Raw genomic sequence first — 26673 nt, forward strand, 5'->3', positions numbered from 1 at the left:
ATTCACAGCTGCGGCAGGGCTAGAGGAGAAGACGCGTGCTCTCCTTCCCGTTCGCGTTTGATTACGTGACCTACAACTAACCTGAATATTGAGCGTGTGGAAAGATAATGCCTATCAAGCCGCCATCCTTTTCGGCTCACTATTACGTGTTTTTCCCCGACCCCACAGGGTACGGGTCGCTCATGTATATGGCTTTTGGATTTAATACGGAACATCACGGCGACGACAACAGCGAAAATTTGCCTGAAGTGGCGATATATATTTGCTTTCGCCATGAAGCGAGAAATATAAAATTGTTAGCAAAGAGTATATATATATATATATATATATATATATATATATGTGTGTGTGGGGGGGGGGGGTAGGTTTCGGAAAGCTGGTTGGGCCCCAGCCCCCCAACCCCCGGTAAAATGAAAACTTACCGCCTATGTCGCTGCCTCTTCTTGCCTCGCAACGTTTCAATTTAATATAAGTTCGTGTTGTAGATCTGTGTTTACTTGTGGTTACGCAATTGCATCACGTGCAACACATGCACATGTGACACTCGTAACACTCGATGTAACCAGCGGCGCTGGTGTACGTAACTAACACAGCTTCGCTGTTCGACCGTCTTCATAGAATGGAAGGGAGGTGTAATTTTTTTTCCTTATGAATATTGTCAGTCTTTTACGTTGACTGCACTTTGATGTGTATAACCTCGACAATACTATTGCCTTAACTAGCGATATATTTGCACTGTAGACCAATAGTATTATTTTACTTTTTATTTTTTTATTTACATATACTGCCATCTTGCATAGGAAGATATTGCAGGAGTGAGTTGTTGAATGAATGAATGAATGAATGAATGAGTTGAATTATTAAAAATTTGGTGGACGCTTAAGCTTCGCCTTTAAGAGTGGAACGCGATAGCATTCAAAGATCCCTGGCTGCTTATCAGGCTTTTTTCTCGTATATTCAAATTACAATACAACGTTATCACGTTTGTAGGTTGTGGTTAAGTCGTACTTTACGATTTTTTCAGACGGATTTTACTTTGAGGAATTCAATTTTTGTTCACTAACGCCTTGCGCTACGCAAAGGGCCTGCCCGGTCGGGGTGGTTCGGGATGATGTGGTTCGGCATGATTATTTCCGCCAACGACGCCGGCGCTTACGCCGACGCCGAATTTTCTGCGACACGGAGCCCTTAACGCTGTTGCGTTAAAGTTGTAGCAAATGTACATTATTACCCGCCGGGGTGGCTCAGTCAGCTAAGGCGTTGCGCTGCTGAGCACGAGGTCGCGGGATCGAATCCCGGCGGCCGCATTTCGATGGAGGCGAATTGCAAAAACGCCCGTGTGCTTGCGTTGCAGTGCACGTTAAAGAACACCAGGTGGTCAAAATTACTCCGGAGCCCTCCACTACGGCGTGCCTCATAATCAGAACTGGTTTTGGCACGCAAAGAAGAAGAAATGTATATTATTATAAGCGTGCTACTGCTGCTACTGCACCAGGTCAGGGACTTATATCAGGCCCTAATTGCCTTTTGTCGCTGCCTCATCTAGACATTTTTATATAATTTCAGGAAATATATTCAAATAATGTTTGGTTCACCATGTGTGATTGAAAATCACGTGTAAGGCTGGTAATTATAAAATTAACTGACATACACATTTACTGGCTCTTTCTCTTAATGCAATAGTAGATTTCAATATATATATTGTAATGAAGAGAATGACTCACGGAGGCTCCCGCGCTCGGACTGCGGGCGCGGGCAAGAGAGAGGAAGACGAAGCAGAAGTAAACCAGGCGTTCTGGCGGAAGGCCGATTGTCTGTCTGTGCTTCCATTCATTACAATGGCGCAGCCGACTACAACGGACCTGACTTAAGGAGTTCCGGCCTTAAGTGTTTCCTCGCACGGTTCTTCAGAGTGCCCGGTCCCTCCTGCGCAGGAACGCCGTACACGCTTCCTCAGCTATGGAGCCGGCCACCCTACCACCGTCGCAAGCACCCACCGCACCATCCGGGGACGGCGTCCAAGCCTCCTCGTTGGCTCTTGGACAGGACCCTACCGGTGATCTCGTCCAAGCCATTGCCAAGCTTAATCACCAGCTCACGCTTTTGACGAACACCTTCGCATCCGTCGGTGGTTGCGCCGTTGCACGTCACACTGAGACAGCGCTTCGGCCCCACCGTCTTGGACCTGTCCTGCCTGGGAACGCCGTACACGCTTCCCTTGGCGAGAATATCATCGTGAGCACTACTTTGACTCCTCAGCCACCCAGTTATGCCGTCCATGCTACCTTGGTGGTAGAACCGGCTGCCGCGACTACCACAACGACCGCACTGTCCGTGGACACCGGCACTGGTTCCTCGGGCAGCTGGACAAGTAGCCTGGCTGATTTGAGCCGCTGCGACTTCCAGCAGCTGGCTTACGTAAAAATACCACCTTTTCGCGGCTTTGAAGATGACGTCACCCTTTGGGTTCACACCATCAATGCCTTGGGTGATCGTCATGCCTGGCCAGACCACACAAGATGGCTGGTTGCCGCAAAACGACTCTGCGGTGCCGCCAAGGCATGGGACAACTACGCAGGCATTAAACTTGGGTCGTGGCCCGAATGGAGTGCAGCTCTGATCGCTGCTTTCGGCCCGCCCACGTATGCCTGCGTCGAGCCCGGCCAGCAGTGCTCTACGGCCGGAGCTCATGAGGAGCACCACCTTGACGCGGCAGTAGTTCCCTGCAGCGCCTCGCCATGCAGGCCCGCCGGCTCCCCGAGTGTCGTCCTTGGCCCCATCGCAAACGGTGGGAAGCGCACGGCGACGACCCCTCCCGCTTCGAGTCACCACCGAGCGGCAGATCCCAAACCGGCGTCATCGGCTGCACTACTACCCATAAGCACGCAGCAGAGCACCGCTGCTACTTCGACTTGGCATTCTTCTGGCACCCGGGACTCAGTACCCGGGAGGGTTTTGGCAGATTGCCTCGGCACCTGCCCCGCTGTAGACCCAGGATGCGAGCCAGTTTTCCCACCACAGGTCTCGGACTCTGCGTCTACCACTTCCGACGCTTTACCATTCCTTCGAGAGACCGAGACCACTTTCGGTCCGCAGCCGTCAGCGAAACGGTTCCGAAACACATCAACGCAGGGGTGCATGGAGGCGCCGACGATATATCACTCCAGGAACCCGACCTATCCACGGATCGTGGCAGAGAGATGCTTCCTGGCTCCTCGGAGCCACATCGTTGTATGTCCACGGAGTCGTTCGCCGACTTTACTGCCGTTCACAGTGCACTGAGAGAGGCCTCGCTGAAGGTAATCATCAGCAGAGAGCTGCCCGCACGCGAAAGACGCGTAGCACGCGCAAGACACCGAAAGAGGCGCGCAAAAGACCAGTCGCGCAATGCTCGCGGCTTTTTGTCAAGCGCGGCTGATTCGCGCGCAACTACGAGCCTCGTTCATTTTGTGGCAACGTTGCGAAGAAGTACGCGACGACTGAGCAGAGCGGCTGCACATTGTGCACGATCTCTTGCCCTACGTGGTGTCCGATTGCGACGGGATATACGTCAACGAGACATGCGACCCGATCGTAACACGCAGTGCCGACCCCCAGAGACGCTGGTTGCGCGCAGGACGGCTTTCCCTGGTTTCCACAATCAGCGTGTCCTCACAACCACCTGAGCTATCTTCGGCAGCGTGGCCGAGTGTAATGAAGAAAAAGACGCACCTAGGCTCGGGCGCTCGGACTGCGGGCGCGCACAGAGGGAAGACGACGAGGCTGAGAATAGAACAGCCGGCCCAGGAACGGGTGCTGTCTCTGTGTCTCCGTTATTGCATTACAATATATATATATATATATATATATATATATATATATATATATATATATATATAGGATCTCAACTATTATGCACCATTATTTAAGGATATGCAAATGCCACGTAGCTGGACAGAACCAAGGTAATGTTTGCCGTCGCTTCGAGATACTCAGATTATTTTTTGCATACCGCCTAATTAGATAATTAGTCTTAATTAACTAAGTAACTTCTCAAATATTATAATGAGATGAAAAGTGCCGATGAGAAAATTATAGAGCAACATGAATAACTCCCGATACAGCTTTCTGCTGCTCAATACATAAAAGTGTTTTTCCGAGCGTGAAAGCCCGCGAAAGTACACAAAATTGCCGCGCGACTGGGCGCTCCAGGCACTGTATATATATATATATATATATATATATATATATATATATATATATATACCGGGTGTTTCAGCGAACACTTTCAAAAATTCTTAAAGGTTTCCTGTGGCAGATAGCACAATTCTAGTTAATGAGCTGGTCTACTCGAAGAGGCGGACATTACTTGCACAAGAAATTGAAATGCATAATCGAATAACTAACAGAAATTCACTAATTAAGTTTTTAACTAATTACCTGATGGCCCATATTGCAATATACAAATTGTAGCCGTGGAGTTCGCAAGGTAGATCCACTTGGAACGGTTTCTCGGGATGACACCAGTTACGAGATATTAATTCCCGAACTTTGCGGAGAAATGCATTGGCGTTCCAGTTAAGTTCTTAAAAAAAACGTCGCTTTATGCATTAAAGAACAAAATTAACTGGAACATCAATGCATTTCTCCGCAAAGTTCGGGCATTAATATCTCGAAACTGGCGTCATCCCGAGAATTCGTTCCAAGTGGATCCGCCTTGTGAACTCCACGGCTACAATTTGTAAATTGCAATATGGGTCATCAGGTAATTAGTTAAAAACTTAATTAGTGAATTTCTGTTAATTACTCGATTATGCATTTCAATTTTTTGTGCAAGTAATGTCCGCCTCTTCGAGTTGACCAGCGCATTAGCTAGAATCGGGCTATCTGCCACAGGCAACCTTAAATAAATTTTGAAAGTGTTCGCTGAAACACCCTGTATATATATATATATATATATATATATATATATATATATATATATATATATATATATATATATATATATATATATATATATATATATAGAGAGAGAGAGAGAGAGAGAGAGAGAGAGAGAGAGAGAGATGGGGGGGGGGTTATATAGTTTATGGTTCGCCTTCCCACTCGAGAAATAGTTGGTACGCCACACTGCCTGAAAACGCAGTTGTCCGCTCCGCCAAAGCCGATCATCGCGTCGCTGGTTCACGAACAAACCGCGTGGCGCCACCATCATCTGTGAAAGTTTCGAATAAAACAAGTCAACTTTCGACGTCCCCGCGGCAAGGTCCCCGCAGTGCGTGGAACTAAGTATTCTATGATGGAACCACAACCTTTTAATAGCTAAAAACTGTAAAAGAAGCGACGCAACAAAAACAGCTTTGCGCCATCGGAAGCTTGAGTAATGAACGCAGAAGAATTAAACTCTTTTTCGATATCCGAGAAAGCTAAAGGAAATTCAGTGTTTGAAAACACTTCAACCTAGGCATGAGCAGAGTTTAAAACGTTTAAAATTGGGAACACGGTTACTAGTACGCTGTATGCGGTGTAAAAGTGTTTGAAAGAGCAAAGAACGTGCCACGGAGGGGTAGTTGAGAAATTCTTGAATGCACACATTTTTGCAGCTATCGCTTTGGAAGTTGGAGTAAATTGCTTTACGTCAGTCTTTACAGAATCTAATAAGAGTTGTATTTATTATTTTGTTTACATTTTATCACTGTGAAATTATTTTCAGACATGCCACGCAAGCAACGCCAGCTGTTGTTGACGTCATCACACGCGAAGTGGGAACCGCTATCCAAGACAATCCAGTGGTCAAATCAATCGCAGGCAGTAAGTCTCTCGTATGTGCAGAGACTGTTTGAACGTCATTCTTTCACTTCATACATACTTAATTTGCTGTCTTGCACTAGTGCCACTCATTATTGACAAACATTTGTGAGTTTCAACGCTATATTTCTACAGATAAACGTAATGGGCAAGAAAAAGTGAGTATATGGCGGCAGCCTATTGCGCAGCGACTGTATGGTAATGTCGCGGCGGGTGGACAGGCGAGGCCATTCACCGATTGTTTTTATTGTTGTTGCTTTTGTTGTAGATCTGGTAAGTGGCAGAAAAATGAAGGTCGAACGGTCTTGGGATCCGACGATGAAGCCCTGTACTCGGATTTGGAGCAGCCTGATGAGAAATCGAACGAGCACATGCAAGACGCGGTGGATGCGTTTCATGCCGACCGCGATAAGGTAAATTCGCAGCATTTGGTTGTAGTCAGCTGCAACATGTATCCGGTGACTGTTCTCGCTCGCCAATGGAGTGTATATACAAGCTCGTGCGTCTTTTTGTCTTCCGAGCAGGTGCTGCTTGATGACTCGGACGCCGATAGCTCGTCAGGGCAAGTGAGTGTCATGGACGTCGTAGCCTCGTTTGTTTTCGAACATGTGCGATCGTGGGTCAACCGACGTCTGTAACGCACTGGCTTCATTTGTTTATGCCCCAGGAGGAAGAAGTTCTTTCGCTGGACGACGACGATGATGACAGCGATAACGACCTCGATATCGACGAGTCCGAAGACGAACTTGGCCCAATTAGCGAGGCCCATTCGAGGAGTATCCAGAAGGACGATATGGCAAGCGACATAGATGATGAAGACGACGGTGGGTTTAGCTCACGAAGCTTCTAGATTTGTACGGTGTTTCACGGCCCATGTTGCTGGGACGTTGCTTTTGGTGAAGTTCTAAACTGTGCGTCTTCGCCGCTGCTTTAGGCTTGCCTGATGTGAAAGCGTGGGGAAAGAAGAAAGCAACCTACTATCACACAGATTTCGTCGATGAGGACTACGCAGGTAAGCGCTGTTCCGTAATTTCTGGTTCCTGCCGCAGCGCTTCATTCTTTTGTCGCCTAAAAGTGCGCGGCATGTGCCTGCGTAAATTTTCTGTGCAAGTGTGTAGCAGACGGCATTTCTTTCTCTTGCAAACGTCGTGCATGAGCGTACGTTGATGACGCCCCAGAAGTGCAGCGTTGGAACAATTGTCCTGTCTAGATAGCCACTTTGTAATTTCCTACCTTTGCCTCTAACATAGCTGCTAATGCTCAAATACAGCTTAACGACTTCCTCTACTTAACCGATGTGCTCTCGCGTGGCCATTGAGCCATTGCTTTATCAAAAGCTATTTCGTTGCTTAACTGTGGCATCGTTTTGGGTGTTGTTAAGGTATCACCGAGGATGCAGCTGAGCTTGCAAGACTAGAGGAACAAGAAGCTCGTGCACTTCAGAAGCGACTTGTTGAACAACTGGATGAGGAAGATTTCGGCCTCGATTTATTCCAGGTGCTGTTCTTAACTTTGCTTTCCTGATTCCTTACTGTACGATCGATTATACAAAGGTTTCGAAAGACATTATGACAACAAGGCAAGTGACAGGACGAGGGGTTACTTAACTGGGCCGGTATTGGGGGCAAGCTCCACCACTGGAAAAGCTTGCACCACCATTGGTGTGACGTGGAATGAGCAATCACATGGACACAGTGGCCGCGTCATTTGCTTCGGAAGCGCCAAAGCGAGCTGAAAACGAAAGTTTAGTCCCACCTGCGCTATGGTTCTGATTAAGTTGGGATGTTTTCCCGCTTCGGGTGTCTGCATGACAGCACTTAAAAGGACAACACTTAAAAGCACTATAATAGGTAGTGGCTGCCTTTGAAGGCGTCTGACATGGTAGGCTATTGCTCAATACCTGAGTGCCGAACATGTACGCAATGGAGCCTGGTGTCAGCCTTCACACGTACAGGCCAAGAAGCTACGTGTAGCTTGGATTGCGAAACTTAGAACTGGCAAACAGCTATCGGCTACAACTCGGGTGTGTAGCAAACACTTCCGCGAGGAAGATTTCTGCTACGGCGTTAGGGCTACAATGTTTGGTGAGTAGCAGAAAGCCCACATTGAGAAGCTTGCCCACACGCGCTGCCCGGTTAATGTCACGAAGACTTAGTTTATGAACTTGTTGATGCTAGATACTGGCAAGTTCACCAGAATAGAAAGGAAACGCTAAGAAGCACATTCAAAAAAGGAATGGCATATGCTCATGTTTGTGTTAGCACCAAACAATGAATGTACTGGATTAACAAAAAGAAGCAGCGGGAAATTCCTCGCTCAGAAGACCGATAAGCATACATTGCGATGCAACTTGAGAAATAACAATATTGAAAAGAATTTAGAAAAAAAATACAATGATTGAATCGTCGCGATGGCACATCACAAGTCACCGTAGGCGTCGAAGTCCCTATAGTTATACCGAAATTATTTTTGAACAGCTCTGATAGCGTCCACGCAACAATGGTTGCTTGTGTACTGTCAAATGTTCATATGCTGTGGCCTAAAACTCTCGGAGCGGTGTGAAAACGCGCTCACAAAGAAAGTGAAACATCGTGCGTGGACATGTATGTAGACGCACAGTCGGTGACTGCGAACCGTGCGTTCACTGCATTGAGGCTTCATTCTGTTATGCTCCATTTGGTTATACAGACAGCACACTATAAGAACATATTTCACATAGTCTGTTCTCAGCGATTGCCTACCTTTCACGCAAGAAGCTAGTTCGGAAGACTCCATTGCGGCAACCACGTGAAATGGACGTTCACTGTACGTATTCGCTAAAGAGATAGCGCCTGTAAACTATTCTGCGCTTTCTGATTGCTTAAGATTAGTATTTTGACAGTAAGAAACTTCCCTTGTTTGGAGAGTACTTACAGAAATGGCCAGGAGGGCTCCCACGTGTTTTTATTGAACGCTGGCAGCCAAACCTATCAGGAGTGCGCCGTGTTATCCCTTATACTACGCAAGTGAGGCGCTTCCGACAGATGGCGACTACCTAAGTCCTCGACCCCAATAACGTAGAACTTTTTCTATGTTTCCTTTTTCCATATCTGATAGGTCAGAATGGTCAGAAAGTTCAGCCCATATGGGTGGGTGTGCCCATATGGTGATGACAGCGATAACTTAGTACTTTTTAGAACTAAGTCATTTTATTATTAGTACTAATAATTTAGTAATCCAGCCACATGGTGCACTTTCAGTTGCGATTGAGTCCGATCAGGATCAAATTTCTCAATCGTGGTTGGCTCCTTTGCGCAAGCTGCAGAAGGGAGGTAACCGAGATCGACAAACTCGATCGTGGTTGGACTTGATTGTGATCAAAAATGCCCTGGAGTGTAACACTTTTTCTTACAAGCCATTTTTGGTTTCGGTACCCAGGAGACATTTATAATGATGTCATGATGCGTTGGCTTGCCCGGTTCTTGCAACCACGGCCAAAAGAAACATGCACCACTCTTGTTTACTTTTTTTATGAACGAACTCATCATACCTCTAGGATTATTATTGCTACACCACGTCAGGAAATCGTGCTCTGTGTCATAACATCACAGTAATGTTGATAATGCCACGCCCGCACTCGGAGATAAACTTTTTGATCAAATTCAAATATTTTATAAGCATTTCTCGACCTTCACAATTTCTAAGTCATCCTGCTATGCACTACAAGAAGGTGGTAGGGTTTCTATGAATATGCATCAGTATTCCGTATCAGAACATTTGAAGTTCATAGGATGCAACTGGGTAGGGGCGTGTGCTCGCACACGCACACACACATGCAATGATTGTTTCTGAACCTAATGTACCTAACTGTGTCTGATTTTGGATTTCCATGCTTTTCTGCACAGCTTCCAAAGGAAGATATTGCAGAGGTTTCAGAGAAGATTTCAAAGGACTTATCAAAACTTTCCAAGCGTGAGAAATTGAAGGTTAGTGCACTTTGGAAAATCCTGAGAATTGAGTTATCTTAAATGTATTCATTGGTATTATTTTCTTCATTTTATAGTTGCTGTCTAAAGACAGTGCAGAACTGCTTGAGCTTGTGGATGACTTCAAGGCAAAGGTCAGATTCTGTTTATGATCATAAAGTTGGTTGCTTGCAGTGTCTGCATTTTCCTGATGTAAAATATTGTTCATTGCAGATGATAGAGCTACGAGACACAATTTTGCCACTGGCCAAACTGGTTGACAGTGGAAAGGTTATCTCCGTGCCAGCAATTGAGTATGTTAGTCTGAAGAGACAGCTTATTGTCCAGTAAGTAAACATTGTGCTGAAGACTCTTTTTTATTATTATGCTGAGTGCTAATCAAAATAGTGTTGTATTGCTTGACTTATTCTTTGTCTGTCAGTGACAGCAGTTGGTGCTTGTGCAAACTAGCATCTGTATGAGTCTGCACATATAAATTTGACCATTTTTTGGTCGCCTTTCTTTTGTCTCATGTAATGACGTTTGCAAAACACAGGGGCTCATTCCTTCGCCTTGCACCAATGTTGCCCCTGGCTGCAATATGGCGTGATACGCTTGCTGGTAGAAACTGTGCTTTCACAAGAACTTTCTGTGTTGTGTCTATTTCCATTGAAGTGTTGCTGATAGCCCCACAAGTGATTGTTCCAGAGTATAGCCTTGTGTGTGGCATGAAGATGTTCACAATGGGCCACGCTGAATGAAACAATTTGCAGCCAGCAGTGTTTGCCAGAATGTAACGTTTTTAGCCCAGTCCTTTATAAGAGTCATTGTTGGGGCGCTTTAAGTAGATAAATTCTGTGCTAAATGCCTGGAATTCTGGGTTCCCATAGGGCCCTGTTCGTAGCTCGTCTAATGGCTTGTCAACTTACTGCCTCTAGGTACTGCACAAACATCACCTTCTACATGATCCTGAAGGCCAAACGAGTGCCTGTTGGAAACCACCCGGTGATCAAAAGACTCATTTCCTTCAGAAATGTAAGTCATTTCCATTGCTGCACAATTTTTAGGCTACCCGTTCAGAGGCAAAAAAAACCGCAAATCTTGGCACTAATGCCAGCACAAGCAAGTCACATCTGTTGTAGATTGAAACACTGTTACAGGGCGTAGAGGTTAAGGCAGATATGAAGCAAGGTACTATAGCCAGCTCATGGTCTAGGCAATCAGAAATGGTTGCAAGAGGGGTGTGCAAATAGAAATTTCGAATATAAAAATGATAGCCTATTCAAGAATTCACTATTCTAGATTGTCTCGCGTTGAATTCTGTTTGCATATAAGGGATGACAGCACTTATTTGAGTCTAGAGGCAGAAAGACTGGTGCAAGTGGTGGCTGTTCTGGGTGAGTCTGCAGCGGAGGAGCTACATTTGCTGTGCAGATGTACTAGTTGCCAATGAAACACATGTAGTAGCTAACTTCTGCTCAATAATTTCCAGTCGTTCAATAAGGTTGCTTTGTCTTTATTCCAACTATGGATTTGTTTTCTCTATTCAAGCATTTGCACTTCTCATGGACAATCTCACCACGCTTCTATGCCTTTAAAACAACTTACAGTGCTGTAGTTAACTTTTCTCCTTCAACGAACACAGAACTTTACGTACATCTGTTGACAAGCTGTTCCTAGGTTTCATTACTGTCATTGTTATTGTTTGACAAATATGGTCACTTTTCAGTCGTTTCTCATTTGCAAGAGACTCAGTTGACGTCAGTTGACCAAACATCCAGTTCTGAATGGCATTATGAGTATTAAATGATGCGGGCAGCTTGCTTTTTTAAACCCGACAGACCCCACACACGCTTTATATTTCGCTTTATTTAGAAATTGGAAAGTATGCATTAATTTGGAAATTTGCTATTCAAACAGAGGTGCAACAGCTGCGCCAATTGCGCCATTTTGATACAATTTCGTATTCTTGCGCTGAGCTGCGCCAAAACCATGATATATGTTGAAATTGTGCCACGCGGTGCCAGAATGCCCGACCAGCCGCGAAATTTCTCGGTTACGCTACTTTTAGCGGGAAACACAGGCCACGTTGGCAACGTGCAGCTTGGACATTGCCATCCAATCCAGTCCGATCCAGTAGCGCAGACGAGATCCAAACATGCCCAGACGAGACGTTGGTGTGTTTGGTGGTGGGCGCCAAAGAATATTTTTGCTGCTGGTTGCAGTGTGGCATGTTGTATATGCAGTAAAATCTTGCGGAGACAGGGAGTGCGCATTGCTTGCAGTAACGAAAGCAGTTCGCCATTGCCGTGTTGACTCGACAAGATCCTCGCCGTATCCGCGCACACGGTCATGAGTGGAGCAGGTACGAATACTCCACTGGAAACTGGCTTGTACGGTACAGCAAGCGACCCGGCACTGAAGGCGTGAGCTTTGTAGGCGACGCAATGCACAAAACTAGCAAGGGTTCGGTTCCACGCGGCAACAGGCACTGCGTTGTAATGAAGCCGATTTTCGCTGTACACTGCCTTTCGAAACACCAAAAGATTGTCAAACAGTCGCTGCATGTTTCAACTACCGCCGGAACGTCGCGACACATCGTCAGAAAAAAAACGGAAGGGAAGCACTCGCAAAGAAATGCATGTGTAGCTTTCCACATGGTTGGCGGAAAAAGTTGCTTGCAGTGCACTGCCGGGGCGCAATCGAGGTCGTTGTTCGGAGCGTATGTTCAATATCGCCGGGCGCGGCCTAGGTCAACCGTGCACGGCGAAACTGAACGCGCGCTCTGAACAACGATCTCTGATTGCGCCCCTGCCCTCACCTACGCTGCTAATGTGAATTACCGTATCATCATCAGCCTGTATTTATGTCCATGGCAGGACAAAGGCCTCTCCCTGCGATCTCCAATTACCCCTCTCGTATTATCGTATATTACCGTATATAATTAATTACCGTATATACTCGCGTATATGCCCAGCGTACTAGCTGGGCAGGCCATGTAATGCGTAGGATGGATAACCGGTGGACCATTAGAGTTAAAGAATGGATACCAAGAGAAGGGAAGCGCAATCGAGGACGGCGGAAAACTATAGGTGGGGCGATGAAGTTAGGAAATTTGCAGGCGCAAGTTGGAATCAGCTAGCACAAGACAGGGGTAATTGGAGATCACAGGGGGATGCCTTCGTCCTGCAGTGGACATAAATATAGGCTGATGATGATGATGATACTCGCGTAATGAACAATCCTTTTTTCTCCAGAAATCCAATGCAAAGTTGGGGGGTGCGTTTATTATGCGGGGTAAATTTTGTCATTTTATGAGTAAGCGTTCTTTGTGAAACTGCTGAACTGCCCCAAATTTTGAATTTAGTGCTCCAAAACTTTTTTTTTCCGTAACCTGCTCCAAATTTGGATTTTCCTGCTTCAAAAATTGCTCCAAATCCTATTTTGATTGTTGCACCACTGCAAACACTACTAGCTGCAAGCTTTAGCGGTGTTCAATTCAATTCTGGGGTTTTACATGCCACAACCGTGACCTGATTATAATACACACTCTTTGGATTGACTTGGGATTAATTTTGACCACCTGTGTTTCTTTAATGTGCACCTAAATCTAAGTCCACTAGCATTTTTTTGCATTTCGCCTCCATCAAAATGCGGTTGCTGTGGCAGGAATCGTACCCCTAACCTTGAGCTCAGCAGTGCAGCAACATGGTGGCTGAGCTACCACGCCGGTTGCTATAGGGTTTTCGCTTCTTTATCGAGTTGCATGCCATTGAGGCCAAGGCTTTGTTTCTATGTGCTTTGTCATTTTGGGAGCATATAACTTAGTGTTGCACCTGAAACATTTTTTTACTTTGCACATGCAAGGTGTTGCTGCCTGCATGCTTACAAATCAGAGTTGCTGATACGTTTGCTTTTGCAGCTTCTGAAGCAACTGGAGCCAGTGGATAAACGATTGGCCAATGAAGTAAACATATTGCTGGACAAGTTGTCAAAGGGCGAAGACATTGTGCCATTGACTGCATCATCAACGAAACCACAACAGAAGCCTAAGCTAAGGTACACATAGTGTTTCTTCTGTGAATTTGTGTAAATATAAAATGAAAGTGTCGCCAGTCATGAGCCTGGCCACGTAACCTGTTATTAGCAGGAGGCTATTATTCAAGTTGCAAAAGGGTCTCAGTGTGTCCGCCCTCTTATTGGTCATTCCATCTATCCTCGCAAAATGCTATTGGTCAAAAGAAACTATTTTTATTTTGTCTTTGGGTATGGTTTGTCTTTTTTGTGAGCCAGGTATTCTGACTGCTGCACCATGGTAGTTCCATGGAAGCGATAGAACAGCAGGAACTCGTTACGTTGCCCAACGCATGTGTAATGAGTCAATTAGATGCAACACTTTACACATTGTTTGTGGAGGGCTATATAGTCTGGCACTGCAAGCATTGGAACACCGCCAGAATGAAAGGGAAAATTATCATTTACCCGAGAGTAGGCCAAAGCTACGAAAGAAACCCAGAATGGCTGACATGTATGTGCAGCTTTCCTTTGAAGCTTCGTGCTGTTCTCGAGTGAAAGACAATATTTCCTTTCATGAAACTTCCTCCACCCTGCATATTTCTGCAGAACTGATTTAGAACACTGTGTGCGACAGTAAAAAGGTTAGTTTTGTTGTGTTTGTGTGTGTGTGTAGCCAGATTCCTCGTGAGATGAACAATAAACCTGAAAGACTGAGCAATTCTACACATTGTAATGTAGTGCCAACACATTGTATGACATTAAAGCATTGTGAAGTGCCTGTGTAAACACAATTATCAGATGAAACTGAGGTTCCCCTAGGCTATCACCATTACATCCCAATCACTGTCTAAATCTCACTAGTGTTTATTTTGTTTGTGTATGTCTTCTGGTTTGATTTATAGCTTTTATATGCTTGAATCACTATCTTTATTATTGCTTTTAGGATTACTCAACAGATGCAACCTGATACATCTGGCAGCAAAAAGGAAACTTCCAAGGGAAGCCTGGCAAAACAGGTAAGCCATTGTTTTTACAACAAATAGCTGGTAACATACTTTCACCAAGTTCACTTTTTGGTCTGCATCCATGCTTAAAAGAGATCAAGAGAACAAAAAGTAGAATGAAGTGGGAAAGCGGATAGCACATGTACATGGCGCACATTGGTGCACATGTCAGCATGAGCAGAGACAGACTAAGAGACTTCGGAAGGCGTGTTTACACAAGTAGACACCTGTGACAGACATATCTTATGTTGGGGCTAAATTAAAATAAATAAAATGCGCCTGCCTGTGTAATTTGTACATTAATAACATTTATGGACAAAAAGTAAGAGATTTGAAAGAAAGAACCTAAACTGCATGATAAGTAGGTTTAGCCCAGGCCATGTGCTCTCTACCATGATGGTGCAGTGTCACGTAATTCATGTAATCCGACGCCAGTGCTTTCGTTTAACTTATGCCTGTACTCCATCTCATACATAGTAGGCAATGCTGCGGAAGCTGCACGAGTAATGCAGCCATGAAAGTCTCACTCCGTGCTTTCTGCAGTGCAGTTCCTAATCTGCAACGTTTTCTACGAAATAGCTACTACTTCGTATAATACAACTTGTGGACGCAAGTTTACGTCAAATAACATATTACTTGTACATGATTGTGCTCCTAGTAGGCAACGTACTATGTATTGCTCACGAGCACAAGTGATACGCTGGGGCTGCTAGTCGCAAAAACATGTTACGCCGCTCATTTGGTGCTAAATAGATCTAGATCTCCGATGCCTTGCATTGAATAAATGCATCATATTTTGCGACGTAAAAGTACGGGACATGTTACATCTAATTGCATGCCACTTTGTGGGTTCTTGGTGTCTCACAGGAGACCAACCACCGCGGGTTCGAGCTTAGCGAGCCACAGGGCCGCGTCAGCCGTCGCCTCCAGCACCGCTCGCGCGCAAGCTCAGAGGCCGCAAGGGGCTACCGAGCGACGCACGCAAAAACACAGTAAAGCCCTGAGTTGACGGAAACCGTTTACTGAAACCGTCGGCACCAGCACTGCACAAACGCCCGCACGGAGGGGAGCCAAAGGGGTCCCGCACCAGGGCGAAAATACAATAACAGGCGCCTATAGCACGTCGCGGCGAGAGCACAGGCTCAAGCTGGGACACGCCGTTAGGAAAAGTCCCGCGGCTATGCTACTTGCTCTGGCGATAACCAATGGGTCAACTCGCGAGAGCACGGGCAATATCCTTCGGCTTAGGCTTTCGGCAAGTGCGGCTCGGCGGGGTACGACCTCGCGCGAGCACTAATGGCACCGCTCGTCGGCTTAGCGTCGGGAAAGGATCAGCATAAAGTACGCGCTCCCCGCACGGGCAAAGGCACCGGGCAAAGGCATCCGCATAAAAATCTGAATAAGACTGTGAGCTCCATTAAATTTGATAAAGGGGGTCCGAAGGTCAGTCACTTCCCCCCTTAAAATAAATAAAATGCGCCTGCCCGTGTAATTTGTACATTAATCATTTATGGCAAAAAGGAGAGAGGAAAGCATGATAAGTACCGTGCGCTGGTTTCCCGGAGAGAAGCCACGCTCTCTACCGAGCAGTGCCATGTAATCCAACCGGCCGCAGTAGCTTTCGACGTCAGCCTATACTCCATCTCCGCCTGCTGCAGAAGCTGCACCAGCCAAGTCTCACTCCGTGCTTTCTGCAGTGCAGTTCCTAATCTGCAACGTTTTCTACGGCGTATATACAACTTGTGGACGCCAAGCGTCAAATAACATATTACTTGTACATGATTGTGCGAGGCAATGTACCATGGCTCACGAGCACGACGCTGGGGCTGCTAGCGCGCGCCACTCATGCATCTAGATCTCCGGCCTTGCATTGAATAAACGCATCATATTTTGCGACGTAAAAGTACGGGACGTGTTACATCTAATTGCATGCCACTTACAGTAAAACGTCATTAATTCAACATTTTTAATTCGTATTCATCCTTTGGTCCCGGCAGGCGTATGCATTATTTAATGGCATCAAACTCTTGTGGATTTGGATGTACAGTGTAGACCGCTTATAACGTAAGTTGCCGGAGTCGCGAATATCTGCACTATAAGCGGTACCGCACTATAACCAAAACAACGATTTTCAAACACTGCATGTATGCAAAACATGTGGACCAATCATGGAGACACGCTTTGTACTATCGCGCGCACATCGCGATTACGTTTTCGCCAGTGAGCTGGTGAAAGCATAATCGCAATGTAGCCGGTGCTCTTCAAGCTCAACAGCTTTGCACCAAGTCAAAACGAAACAACTGTTTGCCGCAACCACTGCGGAAACAACCGTGACCGCTATCGACACGATTATGAACGCCGACTTTGCTTTACTGAAGGCACGCGCCCGACGCACGCATCGAGTCTGGACGAATTAACTACCATTCGCTGCAACAACTGCAGTCGAAACCGTGGTCGCTATCTATACGATCATCGATGGCAACTACGCAGTTTTTTAGGCACGCGGCCGACACCCGTACCGAGTAAAAACGAAACTACTATTCGCCACAACCGCTGCAGAGAAAACCGCGGCCGCTATCGACGCGATCGTGGATATGACGACTACGCAGTTACGAAAGCCCGGGGCCGACGCGGTGTTATGCGCTGTGGTAAATGCAAGAATACAGGCTTTAAAGACACAAATAGGCTCGAAGCGTCCCGGCGTTTCTGTCATTCACATACGATTTCAACTGATGGCTGTGGCGATGCGGACTCCGCTGCTTCGTTTCGGTTGGACGCTAGCGCCGTTCTTGCTCTTTTGCGTCACACATTTGCGGCGCTCCTCACTCACCGAACTCTGAAAGTAGTCCGTATTAACCGATGTGCGGCCAAATAAGTCCGAATGAACGAGTTTGATTGCATTGAATAATGCATACGCCAGCCCGCTCGCTGCCGCCCTTGTCGGCGAGATTTTCCCGCGGAAGCCTCATTATAACCGGTATTCGTCTCACGCGGTTGCACTGTAAGTGGTATGCGTATACATGGAGTTCTGTGGGACGGTAAACGGGAGTCGAAAAAGGCCGCGTTGTAGCCAGTTCCGCACTATAAACGGTTACATAATGAGTGGCCTATACTGTATGTGGCCGCACACCGGGGAAAATAGTTTTTTTTTTTTTTTCTGTGGGTTACGGCAGATTTTCTTTCTGAAATAACTACTGCACTCAATATTTATGTAATACATAAACAAAAAGCAGAATGAATGCACTTTTCACACATAAATGTTTTATTAAAGTGATGTATGTCATAAAAAAGATATAAATTGCCAAAATGAAGATTGTGGGATAAAATTGAACAAAGTGTGTAAAGACATGCTTGTATCTACTAAGAAAAACAAATAATATGAACATATGAGATATACAAAATGTATTTCCGTCTAATAGGCACTATCCCCCCCCCCCCCAAAAAAAAAATCAAAATTTTTCGTTGAACAGGTATTCCGCTACAAAAATTTAACTGCAAGCACTACAGTTGGGCGTGCCAAGCTGCGGCCGCCGATGTTCCGGGCTGGGCTGGTTTGCGTCATTGCTTTCAGACTCAAAGTCCGACGAAAAGTCAGCGTCCTCGACTCGCTGCTATTTGATGCATCTGTCGGATCAGCCGCAGAGGCAACGGAATCATAATATCTGCGATCTCCCGAAGCACTTGCACCGTTTACGGAGCCAGACATTTTTGTGTTCTGCTTTGACGATCGCGAAACTTTGGAGCGCATTCAAAAATCACCGCCTCGCGGGGAAAAAACAAACTGCTTAGAAAACTAAAATATAGTTTTCCTTCACGTCCGATAGCGCAGTACGTATGTCCGTGAGCGGTGCGGAAGGTCTCTAAAGCGGCATTTCAAGTCATCGATAGCAGGCAGTGTTGTACGGAACGGCGTTCCTGGAACTAGTTCCTTTTGAGAGGAACGGAGGAACGCCACCGTTTCATTAAGGATTGGTGGAACGGTAACGGTAACTCATTAGGTTTACGAAGGAACGGCAGAGGGAACGGCGTTCCTTCTGTAAACATTCCACGGCATTGGACAGACGCACGCACATACGCAGCAGATCATGCATGGCGGATGGGCGACCGCGTGAGGTGCAAAGAATTCTCGCTTGCCTGTCACGTGACTATGGGAAATTTTTTTCGAGAGGTCTTTGTAATATTGTTTTAATGGCTAGGCTTTAAGATGATCACGTGGTGCCCCCCCCCCATAGTTTCTTTCTTCAATGTCGGCCTGTCGCAGAGTGCCATATGTGTTGCACTTGTAATAGACGAGCACCAAAGTTGCAGTTAGACATGTCTGGAGTGTGTCTGTCCGGTGCTCCCTGAAAAAATTTGTCTAGGAGCGTTTCTTTGGATTCTTTTACTGGAACGAGCACCAAGTGACTACTCTTGTTTATTGCACAGCAACTTCCGGTTAGGGACCGACTTCCGGTTCGTTTAGAGGTGGGACGAAATTAAAAATAAATCATAAAAAATAAAAACAGGTAGATATCGATGGTTCTACTTATGGTTGATGATAGATATGACATCAGAGCACAGGTTTAGTACGCTAAATAGCTAATCAAGTGTCAGGAGTAATTAGAAACAAAGAAGTACAATTGCCGTACACCGAAGCACACAACTGTACACTTTTGATACCCGTCACACTTAAACCACGGTTAACCGCTAGTTACTAATAAACATAAAAAGGAGCCAATTAAAGCTACACACCACTTGGCACAGAGTGAACGCCTACCTAACACAGCGGAGGGGTGACGTCACTCCCTCCTCTTCTCCAGGCTGTAACAAGCGCTGGAGCAGGCGTACCTGCTCCAGCGCTTGTTACATGCGCTCAAGTCAGCGGCGGAGGGCGCGTAAGGTGCGCTTCGTGCGCCGTCCGATAGGGGGCTACGCGTGGAGCCCTCCTTCGCTCCCTAGCCCGCTCCCCTGTGCGTGGCGGTTTCCCGCCAGTTCCGTTCGCTCGCTCCTCCGAGTTTGGTTTCCCGCCCTATGCGAGGGTACAACGCCGAGGTGCGAGTGCCACTAGCAGACACCTAAGTCAAGGATTAGGGTCGTTTGTCTTTTATCTCCAGATAATATGCTGCCGGCGATGTTCAAATTCATATAGTACACGTAGTTCGATGCGAGTTTTAAATTGTTCACTTTATTTCGCCTCAGGATTATCCGACACTATTTTAATTAAGAAGATTGAATGTAATGTTAATGTAACGACACGTTCCAATGTTCGAAGTGTAACTGGAACGCGTTCCTTTCGCATTAAAGGAACTTGCAACGGGAACTCGTTTCAATATTGGGAAGGAACGAGGAACGAGCTTTCGTTCTTGTTTTAGAGGAATGTGTACAACACTGATAGCGGGCTAACAATTCTCAGTGGGCGCGGTACAGGAGTTAATTCAGACAACCCTCAGGGCGCAGCAGGCGCAAAGCTCCGCAAATGCGCAAAGCCAAAAAAGAAGTGGCCGTAGCAACCAATTGAAATGAAGCGGTGGGGTCTGCATCGCCATAGTCCTCGGTGGAAAGTGTACAGGGTCGATGGAAACACCGAGAGCCTTGTGTCTCTTTGTGCATTTATACACTTACATATGACACCATCTTGGCCACGCGTGCCTTCAGAACTCCGTGGTAACGTCGATAACGACCGCAGTTTCGACCCAGTGGTTGCCTTGAGCAGTAGTTCCGTTTCGACTCGGTGCAGTGCGTGCGCAATGTCTGTGATTCTGTGCAAAATCCCAGCTAGGCTTGTGAACTTAATCAATAAATGAAGGCGGATTGAAGTAGGAAGCATTTATTTGTTTTCTCCATACCCATGATAATATGACATTCGGTTAATTCGGCCGCGTTTTTCGCCCCCGTGACACTCGAAAGGTCTTGCTGTACCTATTTACAGTCAGCAACCTATTTTTTGGACACCTTCTTTTTCAGGCATGCTGATAATTCAAACACCTTTGCAGCACCGCTACATACCACAAAGAGCTCATGTATTATAAGGACGCCTAAAATTTTGTACGTTGAAACTCTTCGCTGTCCAATTTTTCAGGCTTTCTGCCATGACCACAGGTTCAAAACTGCATTAATCAAAGCCAGCACTGCCATCATTTTGATTATCTCACACTCTTGAACCAGAGCTCTCGCATGCCGACCCACTGGCAGCCCTAGTAGTCGTTCTTTGCTGTCTTTAAGCCTAGCTGCTTCGATGTTGGCTACCAAGCTACCTGCTGTTCGGTGCAGTGTTTTCCATTTTAAAAATTTGTCACTGTCGGCAATTCCGCCGAATCCACCTTTGTCATTCTTGCCGATTGCTTTGAAGCGCAGAAAGTGCAGCAAGGTTCTAAAGACCGTTGCATAATGCCAGTTACCCAAAGTCAGCTTCATCACAAAACAGTGGTGTTACGCGGTCAATCATACACAATGTATTTTTATAAAGCATATCAGGAGTAAAAGGAGGCCGCTGTCAAGGGGCATAGTATTTGTTCCTTAATTATACACGCGTGCACCTACCATCTCCCACAAGCACCGAGGTACATAAGTTGCACTGGCAAGCCTTTTAGAGCTGTTTCAGATGTGGCTGTGGTGATTTGAGCTCTTGAAGGCTGTAGAAGGTATTCATTCGTTTTTTTTTTTTTTTTTCATTCTCTTTTGCGTTTTTGCAGGCTTTAGGGAGCATGAAAAATCAGACATTGAATGTATCTTTCTAGCACATGTGATGCACTACTTCTTGGTCACAGATGCGAACAGTTAGAGAAGTCCCTCTAGCCTTCATAGTGTCACCTTCTATGTATGAAACGGGGTGTAGTGTTTACTAAGCCTTGATAGCAGAGCAGGAATACTCTATAGTTTGTTAAGGCTCCAACTGCTTCCAATTGTCAACATGTGTTCTAGCGCTTATTCCCTTCATAGTCAAATTTTCCTATGTAGTCCGATGCAAGTGATTTTTTTTCTTTAACAGGAGAAGAAGAAGGACCTGAAGCGCAAGAACACGGAGGAGGAGCAGGCCATCCTCGACATGTATGCAGAGATGCGGAAAAAGTCACGGTTTGAGGGCAGCTCTGGCAGGTACGTGCTAGAGTGTTCGCTCATTGCAACACATATGGTCAGCTACAAAAGTTTACAGTACACGGTACGGTACACTGCAACGGTGAATTTCTGCTCTAGTAAGGTATAGCAGTCATTGTGTGGTTACAAAGTCTGCTACAAGTTTAAATCTGAAATTTGAGGTTAATGTGCCAAGGCACCGTGGGAATCGAGCTTTTGCGCAAATACCGTGTCCCGTAAACTTTTGTGGCTGACTTTACAGGTCGGTGGTCACCCGTGCATTTAGGGAACTCTAAGCAGCACGATAATAATCTAAAAGAGCAATTCATCCACCTGGGGTAATATTTTGTGGCAATTTATTTTATTTTCTATTCTTTCTGCCCTATATTATTGGTTCAGACTGTGGTGTGCTGTGCTGTGCTGCTGCTACAGTCAAACCTAGATATAACGAACCTCAATTTAACGAAATCTGGGATGTAACAAACTATTTGTTTGTTTCCCTCCCTGGCTAAACACTCCATGGACCATCATTTGAGAAGTCACTAATGTAATGCACTCTGATATGGTACATTGCATGCAAGCACGTTAGCTTAAAACCATTAGACATTATACCACACTGGCATTAGACCACTCATTTCTATGATGACTGCTCTTGAATTCTGAGAATGAGTGTCGACTTATTGGGATTCACATGACATTTGATGTACTGCAGCGAGGATGAAGAGGATGAGGATGCTGTGCCCGAGACATTTGACGAGGATCAGGAACAACTCGATCAAGATGAAGAAGAAGGTGGAGATGAGAGGCGCGGCATCACATACCAGGTAAGCACAGCAAGATGTTGAATGTGGGAGTTTGGGATTCTGGGTTATACCAGTTAACTTTGTTACCTGTCCACTGCACTTGCAGTGAATAGCAGCATGAAGCTGGTCATGAAAAATACGGGATGGGGTAGTGGACTTAATTTGTTTTCTTTTGTCAACAGAAAGTTGCACCAAATTTCGAACGTATAGACTGCATATTCAGCTGGTTTTTCTGCATGATCTAAAGATTCATATGCTTGCCAGCTGGCACATTCTGTGACAGCATATGAGCAAAAATAAAGTGTAAGGAGCTTTTGCTGTTGCGTCCATAAAGTGCAATAAGCTTAGTTTATGCAGCTGTGAAGTGGAGCTTATATGCATAGCAAGCGTTCCTCAAATCATTGCTGCTTCACCTCTTCCTTGTCCAGATTGCCAAGAACAAGGGCCTGACCGCCAAGCGAAAGAAGGAGTACCGCAACCCACGTGTGAGGCACAAGATGAAATACCGCAAGGCCAAGATCAGCAGGAAGGGACAGGTGAGTTTATGTCCTTCTGAGCGAGATTGGGACTTAGTAAGGATGATCGCTTCGCACTTGGCTGACTGTGACTTGTAAGCAGCCATATAACTCTTGCACGTCTGATAAGAGTGCAACAGTTGCACTCTTTGGCAGTTCAGTTTTCCCAATGAAATTGGCTGGAATTCCTTAAGCTGCAACAAATTAGCGGCATCAGATTTTGTGCAAGTCTGAAACTGGTTATGAACTCCTCAAATGACTTTGGGCTTCGGGATAACAAGTTAATTACATCTAATTACCACCTTGATTCATTTTAAAATGTATGCCTTTGTGGTGAAATCGATCCTAAGAAAATTGCCTAATCATTGCATTTTCCCTATAGTAAAAAATTTTTTAATGCATTTTCTGAAAATGCCTTGTATAATGTAGTGTCTTACCGTAATTATTCGAATATAAGGTGAGGCTTTTTCCCAGAATATTTAGCCTCAAAATCGCCCCCCGCCTTATACACGAATTTTGCCGTTAGGTGTGGCTTCACGGAAGCTCGAATTACGCTGTATAGTGCGGCTTTACGGCAGCGTGCGCCGCAATGCCGTGAAGCCACACCTAAAGGCAAAAATTCACAAATATCCCGCACTCCACGTGTTGGAGCTCCCTTCCCCCATGTTTATTTCATGGTCCACATTTTGTGTTCTGGCTGTGTCAGTAATTCAGTTTTTAGGGCAATCTCTGCCAAGTCTGAATAATCCCTCGGCCACTCTATATCGCCTTATATTAGTGTGCATACTTAAGTTTTCTTTCTTGGATCCTCCTACTGGCCCCCCTCGCCTCATAATCAAATAAATAAGGTACTTCAAACTGCCCCATTTTTATGGTGGTGGTTTTTTTGGCACTTTGTTAACCTCCTTCTCCCAAGCCCAAGCTGTACTCAGCCAAAACTTTTACCATACACAACTACAGCAAACCCTCTTAGTCAAATTGTCCACTATTTATCTGAATTTCTTCAAATACAGTCTAAGATTGATTATGCAACCGGCTTTCTATGGCAGATCTGCGGACTTCCCTTTTTAGAAACAATGGTACTGTATAAAAATTTAAAGCTGGCACGAGTGCACACTCGTTTTGCTTCGTACAATGACTTGCACAGAATTGGGGAAAACCCCACAGGGGACAAGAGTGAGAGGCACCGGCACTTGGTGCTGGTTCCCCTCCCGTGTTTATGCTGCTTTATTTGCACCTTGTTATGAACTTAAAGTTAGGCACTTGGAAGTGATCAAGGCTGCACATTTCCAATAAATTTATTGTCTCTAGTGCAATAAAGCAATCTGTATTGTTTTGGAGGCATAGTGTAAAATTGCTACATGGTGTATGCCAGTCTGCATCCTTGAAGAAGCTTTGACGGGGCCTTGAAAGTCCTTGAATAGTCCCTAAAATCTGTGCTAACTCTGTGTAAGTATTTTAATTTTATTGCTTTTTTTTACTTTTTTCTTTTTTTAGTCCTGACAGGATTGAGACACATTTTGCGACTACTTGACAATGTGTTGTTCCAACCCATCTATCTACTTGTGCTTTAAAACACATTTTTAAAATTCATGGTCAGCCTCCCCACCAAAGTGGAGGTAATGCCCAACACTGCTCTAGCTCGCCAACTCAGGTTTCTTTAGCTGAATCATTCATCAGTGCTAAATAATGGGGATGGGCTGGAATTTCTTACAAGAGGACTGTGGTTGTCCACATTTCAATGTGTAAATGTTTAAACTTAGATGTTGTGCATAAAGAAGCCTACTTGTGTCTTGGTTGACCTCATGAGGCCAATGATAGACTAGTAAGGGTGCATGTTGCAATGAAAGGTGGACTGAGCACTTTGCTTCATCACAGGTACGAGAGGTCAGGACGGAGCTTCAGAAGTACGGCGGAGAACTGTCTGGCATCCGTGCCGGTGTGACACGCAGCATCAAAATGAAGTGAAGAGGACCTGTGATCAGCCAAATTATTTCATGTGACAAAGCCCGTTGCTTAAAAAGGTGCTTTTGGTTGGCATTTTTTTGTTGTTTCAGATGGAAAATATAAAACTTTTTCACACCAGTTCTGTTTGCATTCTCTATATGTGCCCTCCTAGTGAAAAGGTTACAGCAAAAACTGGTCATGCATCTTTACTGTAGCTCCTGTTCCATTAAGAAATCTGTGACCTCGCAGTTTTGATTCACGAACCTTGCGAGAATAAACACACTTGACAAAACTAAAAGCCATTCTGCGCTTTTTTTCTCAAGGGCTTAAAAAGCACATGTAAGGTTACCAACATCTTGTCCACCAGTGTACAGTGCAGTCCATTGTTAAGGGGAACACTGTAATGTGTGGTTCGGGGCACTTTAATGTACAGTTGTCACTTTGCCGACACTCTAGTTGCAAGTGATGGTGAAACCTACGTCAGTGCATAATGCACAGGTGTGCAGAAAGGTTCCAGTACCACCAACCACAAGTCATCCGCTGCAAAGCCAGGCAGAGGGACAAATTTTTATTGTGCACTTGCCAGGGGGACGAATTTGCACAACAGAAGCTTACTGTACTCGCAGACAACTTTCTGTGGCAATGAAAGAGAAGCTACAGTGGCAAAGCATGCACAACTAAAAGCATTCTTGGAAATTTCCATATCATCTGCGTTAGTTAAATATTGAGAAAAGAAAACGGTAAGATCTTATTTGCAACAGTAAAATAAGACAGGATACACCACCAAGTGTTAAATTTTACTTATTTTTCTGCATTTCTCTTACGCATTTGCTGTGAAACCATAGCCATGTGGAAGCTACGCTGATTCAGTATCTGCTCCAAGAAGCCAAAAGCACCATGAAACACTACCGGAATGCCTAGCACAGTAACACATGCAGAATCTGCCCCTGTAGCTTTCCCTTCATTGCCACAGAAAGCTGTCCACGAGTGCAACACTAACCCTCTTGCATATGTAAAAACATCAAGACAATGTTATCGAGTTAATTTAGACTATATATTGCCATAGCTGGGGATAGCCGACACTCTTACTGACATTGAGAGAAAAATGGAGCTGGACAGGCCATGTAATGCATAGGATGGATAACGGGTGGACCATTAGAGCTACAGAATGGATACCAAGAGAAGGAAAGCGCAGTCGAGGACGACAGAAAACTAGGTGGAAAGATGAAGTTAAGAAATTTGCAGGCACAAGTTGGAATCGGCTAGCGCGAGACAGGGGTAATTGGAGATCGCAGGGAGAGGCCTTCGTCCAACACTGGACATAAATGGTAGGCTGATGATGATGATATTGCCAAGACTGGGCCTGTACAAGAAGTCTACCCATTGGTACTCCATGGACCAGGGCCATGGGACTCTATGTAGACTCTATTTCAGACAAGTTCTCTCTGCCATAGCTGTCCAACAAGGAGGGAGCATAAATTCAGGACTCCCATTCCCTGACCCTACGATTTGCTTTTGTTGCTCCTGACCTTCCCTGTCAGCCCTGGCCAAACTTCTAAGCCAATCAGGCATGCACATTTCAATTGCCATTGGTTTCAATGGT

The 26673-nt window shown here is 45.5% G+C and overlaps 1 protein-coding gene across 1 annotated transcript; it reads left to right on the plus strand.

Annotated features, from left to right (window-relative positions):
* Nucleotides 1-5756: 5756 nt before the first annotated feature.
* LOC119445909 (something about silencing protein 10) lies at nt 5757-25208 on the plus strand. Its single transcript, XM_037710209.2, has 16 exons — nt 5757-5945; nt 6056-6200; nt 6312-6353; nt 6455-6611; nt 6722-6799; nt 7169-7284; nt 9672-9752; nt 9830-9886; nt 9966-10078; nt 10670-10766; nt 13654-13790; nt 14692-14764; nt 21720-21826; nt 22518-22629; nt 23037-23144; nt 25002-25208. The coding sequence occupies exons 1-16, from the start codon at nt 5932-5934 to the stop codon at nt 25089-25091; spliced, it is 1527 nt and encodes a 508-aa protein (XP_037566137.1). The 5' UTR covers nt 5757-5931; the 3' UTR covers nt 25092-25208.
* The last annotated feature ends 1465 nt before the right edge of the window (nt 25209-26673 follow it).

This window comes from Dermacentor silvarum, chromosome 3 (genome assembly GCF_013339745.2).
Source record: "Dermacentor silvarum isolate Dsil-2018 chromosome 3, BIME_Dsil_1.4, whole genome shotgun sequence".
NCBI classification, from domain to species: Eukaryota; Metazoa; Arthropoda; class Arachnida; order Ixodida; family Ixodidae; genus Dermacentor; species Dermacentor silvarum.

Bases quoted from the DNA above. Each gene is read 5' to 3' on its own strand.
- LOC119445909 (XM_037710209.2), top strand. The intron at 9,887-9,965 runs GTCAGATTCTGT...TGTTCATTGCAG, and splicing joins TGGATGACTTCAAGGCAAAG to ATGATAGAGCTACGAGACAC. The intron at 13,791-14,691 runs GTACACATAGTG...TATTGCTTTTAG, and splicing joins CAACAGAAGCCTAAGCTAAG to GATTACTCAACAGATGCAAC.